This window comes from Quercus robur, chromosome 2 (genome assembly GCF_932294415.1).
Source record: "Quercus robur chromosome 2, dhQueRobu3.1, whole genome shotgun sequence".
Classification (NCBI taxonomy): domain Eukaryota; kingdom Viridiplantae; phylum Streptophyta; class Magnoliopsida; order Fagales; family Fagaceae; genus Quercus; species Quercus robur.
In genome coordinates, this window is record NC_065535.1 from 39,181,952 (window position 1) to 39,187,957 (window position 6,006).

The 6,006-nt window shown below is 36.0% G+C and overlaps 1 protein-coding gene across 1 annotated transcript; it reads right to left on the reverse strand.

Annotated features, from left to right (window-relative positions):
• Positions 1-1,910: 1,910 nt before the first annotated feature.
• On the reverse strand, positions 1,911-5,507 carry LOC126698794 (uncharacterized). The gene is made up of 6 exons (XM_050396254.1): positions 5,291-5,507; positions 3,306-3,435; positions 3,104-3,263; positions 2,845-2,905; positions 2,522-2,796; positions 1,911-2,306 (listed from the first exon to the last, which is right to left on the reverse strand). Exons 1-6 carry the CDS (start codon positions 5,505-5,507, stop codon positions 1,911-1,913), a joined length of 1,239 nt encoding a protein of 412 aa, XP_050252211.1.
• Positions 5,508-6,006: the final 499 nt, after the last annotated feature.

A 6,006-nucleotide genomic window follows, 5' to 3' on the forward strand; every position in this document is an offset into this window, starting at 1 on the left:
TTTTGTGGAAACAAACAACACCGTTGGCTTCTTTCTTCTTCTTTCTTTCTTTTTTATTTATTTATTATTATTATTAGGCTAAATTTCAATTTAATTCCTTTTTTTTTTAATTCAATTGTCAAATTAATTTCTTAACCTTTTAACTTTTATTATTCAATTACTTTGTATAAACAACTTATAAATCTAATCCTTTTTTCATTACTAAACCACAATGTTTAATATTCTTTTTCTTATTAATATTAGTTTAACTTCAAAAATCATGAGATTAGTTTTATTTAGCAAAAATAAATGCTTAATTGATTTCATTTGATAATATATTTTGATGGTCTCACCCGATTGACTTATTTATGACAAAGTGAGGGACTATGTTACGTTGGCAAAAATAAAACTTAAAAGACTAATTTTTTACAATTGTAGTAAGATTCAAGGGACTAAAAATTGAATTTTAACTTTTTATTATCTTTCTTGCTCATTACTTCAATTATAGTAAATCATAAGCACAAGTAGTGATAAGAATTGTGAAAACTTTTGTGTTGTGTGAAATTTTTATGCTTCTTCATTTGAACTCTATCTTATGGACATGAAAAGAGAGGCACTTAGTAAAAGAAATAGTGGGGAAAGAATTCCCTTCCATCGATTCCTTCAATTACGTCTTATTTTTGATCGAATGTGCAACGTATTACATTTATTTAATTTTGGTGTTGCTAGAAATCTCAAAGATGGTTCATAGGGCTGGGCTTACAATTAATCTTCACATTTTTGGTCTCACATTCTCACTTAACAATTGATGATTTTTTATTATCGTTTGTAAAGATCTTGACAAAAATTACTTTCATTCAAAACACTCTTAATTTGTGAGTTTGTTTCTACTCAACCTTATTATTATTATTTTTATAACTTTATTAAGAAAATGAAGAAATTTTATGTAAAATAATATATAACAATAAGTTTTAATTATATTTTTTTTATATCTTTTTTTTTTGACAAGTAACATAAGAAATTTTATTAGAAAAAAAAAAAAAAAAACCAACCAAGTACACTCGAAGTGTACTATAGTGGTACAAATCAAGAGCTCAAATTACAACGATCAATAAGATCAAAGAGAAATAATGAGAATAAAACGGCAAAACTAAACTCCAATTAAGGAGAGTACCAACAAAAAAAAAAAATTAATGTCAAGAATAAACCGTTTACAATTCTCAAAGCATCTAGCATTCCGCTCCCGCCATAAGCATGAAAATAAACAATTCGGCACAAACCTCCATAAATCTATATTTTGATGCCTACCAAACTTGCCTTGCTAAGAAGCCAACAGCTCACTAACATGATATGGCATAACTCAATGAATACCAAACAAACAAAAAACCATGGACCATAACTCATAAGCTATAGGATAATGAAGGAAAATGTGATCCATCAATTCCTCACACCTTTTACACATAAAGCACCACTCTAGCATTGCAATATGCCTCTTCCAAAGATTATCTATAGTTAAGATCTTACCTAATGCAATAGTCCAAGAAAAGAATGCTACTCTAGGAGGAACTTTTGATTTCCACACTATTTTCCAAGGAAAATCAATGACAGAAGAAGGAAATAAAGAGTGATAGAAACCCTAAACCTCAAAACCTCTATTCAATGCTGGCTCTAGCAGAGTCTGTCGTCACCAATACCCCGCACATTCGTGGAATAAAGCATATCCCAAAGCAAATCCAACTCCCAATCCTGTAGAGGACGACGAAGCTAGAAGTCCCAATGTAGCTGCCCTTCAAAGAACCGCATAACAACCTCAAAACCTCTATTCAATGCTGGCTCTAGCAAAGTCTGTCGTCATCAATACCCCACACATTCGTGGAATAAAGCATATCCCAAAGCAAATCCAACTCCCAATCTTGCGGAGGACGACGAAGCTAGAAGTCCCAATGTAGCTGCCCTTCAAGGAACCGCATAACCTCTGACACTAAGGACTCCTTAGTCCGACTAATACTATACAGTTCTGGAAATGCAACCTTAAGAGCACAATCCCTATACCATTCATCCTCCCAAAACTTGACTCTAGTTCCATCACCCACATCAAATTGAAGGAATTTAGAAAAGTCCATCCAACCACTTCTAATAGATTTCCACACACTAACACCATAAGTACCTGTCACTGGTTTGGTGCACCAACCACCCCTTCCATCCCCATATTTTGCCTCAATAACCTTCCTCCAAAGGGCATTTCTCTCTGTTCTATATCTCCATAACCATTTATCTAACAAAGCATAATTAAATTGTCTCAACCTTTGAATCCCTAAACCTCCATTCTGCAACATCATACAAAACTTAACCCATTCCACCAAAGGCATCTTAGGAGCATCAATACTACTCCAAAGAAAGTCTCTTCGTAATTTCTTCATATGATTAGCCACCTTTGCTGGAACAGGAAAGAGAGAAAGGAAATAAGTAGGTAAGCTGGACAAAATACTCTTAATTAGAGTTACTTTGCCCCCTTAGATAAATACAACATCTTCCATCCAACTAGACGTCGCTCCATCTTCTCCAAAACAGGGTTCCAAATTGTCTCATATTTATGTGTAGCACCCAACGGAAGGCCCAAGTATTTCAACGGAAGTGAAGGCTGCCTACAACCCAAAATCTCCACTAATTCCTCCATATTAGGCACAATACCAATTGGTACCAATTCTGACTTCAAAAAATTAATTTTTAGCCTTGACACCACTTCAAATCTAGCAAGAATCCTACGCAAAGAAACTAAATGGTGTGAGTCAACATCACAAAAAGTGAGAGTATCATCTGCAAATAAGAGATAGGACATTGTAAGCAATGTACCAGCTGAATTACCTACGGAGAAGCCCGAAAACTGTCCCAAAATAGCAATTGCATCCAACATACGACTCAAAGCCTTTATGACAATATCAAAAAGGAGCAGAGATAATTGGTCCCCTTGACGAACACCCCTAGTGCTTCCAAAGAAATCAACCGAGGTACTATTTATCAGAATAGAAAATTTGACAGTTCATACACACCCCATAATCCACCTTCTCCATTTTTCTAATAAGCCACACTACCTAAGTAGATACATAAGAAATTTTCAATTCACATGATCATAAGCTTTCTCAATATCCAACTTGCAAATAAACCCTGACACTCCTGACTTCATCCTACTGTCTATACATTCAGAAGCAATTAACACAGAATCCAAGATCTGTCTACCTTTAACAAAGGCATTCTGTGAATCTGAAATAAGACTATGTGCCACCCTACACAAGTGATTAGCCAAAACCTTAGAAATAATCTTATACATCCCTCCCATCAAATTAATAGGGCAAAAATCCTTCACTTCCATAGCATCAGGTTTCTTAGGAATGAGAGCAAGGAAATAGACATTAAGACTCCTTTCAAAAACAGCTTGCTCATGGAAACTATGAATAACTGCTAAAATTTGATTTCAAACTACTCCCACAAGATTTAAAAAATAAAAAATAAAAAAACCATGGAGAAACCATCTGGACCTGGTGACTTATCATCATTGAATCCACTAACCACCCCAAACACCTCATCCTTCTCAAAAAGTCTATCAACCAGCTAACATCTTCCTCAGAAATTCTTCCCAACTCCACGTCATCTAGAATAAGGTGTTAAACCTCATTTTCAAAGTAAAGCTATCTATAAAAACGATTAATACACTCCTCAATGGATCCCTAGTCAGAAGACAGCACCCCATCCGCCATTAGCTTATCAATAGAATTAAACCTTCTGTGAGAGTTGGCTATACAATGAAAAAATTTTGTGTTCCTATTGCCTTCTTTAAAGCAAACCACTCTTGATTTTTGCCTCCAACAAATTTCTTTCAACAACATCATTTTTCCCAACTCTCAACTAATTCTTTCTTTATTTAGTTTTTCCTTTATCATAAGAACACGACTTTCCTCAACAGTCTCCAAGACTCCAAGATCACTCCACAACGTCTTCCTTTTTTCTTCTACATTACCAAACTCCTCCACATTCCGTTTCTTGAGATCAACCTTTAGAGCCTTCAATTTACTTGCTAAAATAAAACTAGGGGCTCCATGAAAATGATAAGACTCCCACTAGGAGCGTATCTTATCCACAAAACCTTCATCCGTTAGCCACATATTCTCAAACCAAAAAGGCCTCTTTCCTCTATGAAAATTACCTCCTTCTAGAAGAATCGAAAAATTGTCTGATAATAGCCTAGACAATCGCTTTTGACAAACAGAATGAAACTTAGCCTCCCAATTTGCTATCACGAGAAATCTATCCAACCTCGATCTTGAAACAACCTCACGAGAGTTTGACCAAGCGAAATTCCCCCCTTCTAATGGTAGGTCAATCAAACCATGTTCGAAGATAAAATATGAGAACTAATGCATAGCCTGGGTAAAAAAAAAAAAAAAAAAAAAAAAAGCCCAATTGTTCAAAGGGAAACCACACAACATTAAAGTCTCCTCTCACACACCAAGGAATATTCCACCAACTACACAAACCAAATAGCTCATCCCATGATAACCTTTTGTCCCCATCAGAATTAGGCCCATACACTCAAGTAAATGACCATTCAAATTGATCAACCACTTTTTCAAACCTACAAGAAACGCCCCACTACTTCCTCCAAAATCTAAACCACCCTTCTGTCCCACATCATAAGCACCCCTCTAGAAGCACCTACAAAACCTAAATAAACCCAGTCCTCATGCTGACCACCCCAGAGACTACAAATGATTCCTCTAGTTATAAACTCCAATTTAGTTTCTTGAAGATAGACAATATCTGCTCTCTAAGACCTAATCAAATTTCTAATCCAAAGATTTTTTTCCCGCTCATTCAACCCTCTAACATTCCATGAGATAATTTTCAAATTCATTGATGTAATGCGATGGCCTGATCCCTACCGACACTTCTTCCTCCAGCTGATTCATTTTCACCACTCCAGGTACTCACCAAAATTTTCAATTCCCAGTGACCTTTCTGCCCCCCCTTGACTATTTTCTTCTATGAGCCCTCAACACACAACTTATCTTTCTTTTTTTTTAGTAGCTTCTAAAGCTAAAACAAACCTGTAACTAGCTCTTCAAAACCTTCCAACGAAGTCCCACAGATTTCCCAAAAGCTTTAATCTTGTTTATTATCCATAGCGATAACTAACTACTATCAACTTTTTCCAAATCCGCTTCCTCCTATGGTTTCCTCTCATCCATCCCCAAATGGTTATTCTTAAATACCACAAGATTTTCCATTGCCAATGGAGCTACAACCAACGACTCACCATTACGTTTAGAAGACAAAATACTATCATCAGATTCCCAAAACTCACACTCTGAAACCATACCAGCAGAAACAACATCCACCGCACCATCACACTCATCAGTCCAACTAATAATTGGCCCATTACCAAGAACAGAATCCGTACCTGGGATAGCTTCACTCTCTGAGACTGATTCCGGAGACCGATAAAGAGATAGAGGAATTACAACTTGCCCCATACTTTTCCCATATCACCAAAAAAATCCCTAAGTGATAGATGTTAATTTTGTAACCCTTCATCTAAAACAATATGCTCCGAGCTTTGAGATGACACTACCGAGGCAACCTTTCCCTCCTCTAAATCTAACCCCATTGCTATTGTATGGTGTGAATGGTAGCTAGGAGTCACCTCCTTCACAATCGAACCTAAGGAAGGCTGAATAGACTTGCTAGAGCTCGCCTGATGAAGACCAGAAGGAGGGACACCAACATACGGAGAGACCAAAGTCGAAGATCCGATTTCCAGCTACGTGAACGTGTTAGGGACACGGTTTTGATCTTTTAACAGAGTCCATATGTTGGGTTTTGGGCTTATAAATAAACCTGCCCAACTGGGTTCTGACACTCGACTTTCTGTTATATATCTAATTCCTTTAGTCTATTATATTTTTTTTTTTAAAATAAAAAATAAAATTTGTGTAATAAGTTTTTACAGTTAATTATTTCTAATGAGATGTT

Bases quoted from the DNA above. Each gene is read 5' to 3' on its own strand.
- LOC126698794 (XM_050396254.1), bottom strand. From the start codon at position 5,507: ATGGGGCAAGTTGTAATTCCTCTATCTCTTTATCGGTCTCCGGAATCA. The intron at 2,906-3,103 runs GTGAATTGAAAA...ATTGTCATAAAG, and splicing joins TTGAGAAAGCTTATGATCAT to GCTTTGAGTCGTATGTTGGA. The intron at 2,307-2,521 runs GTTGGATGGAAG...ATGATGTTGCAG, and splicing joins AGAAGATGGAGCGACGTCTA to AATGGAGGTTTAGGGATTCA.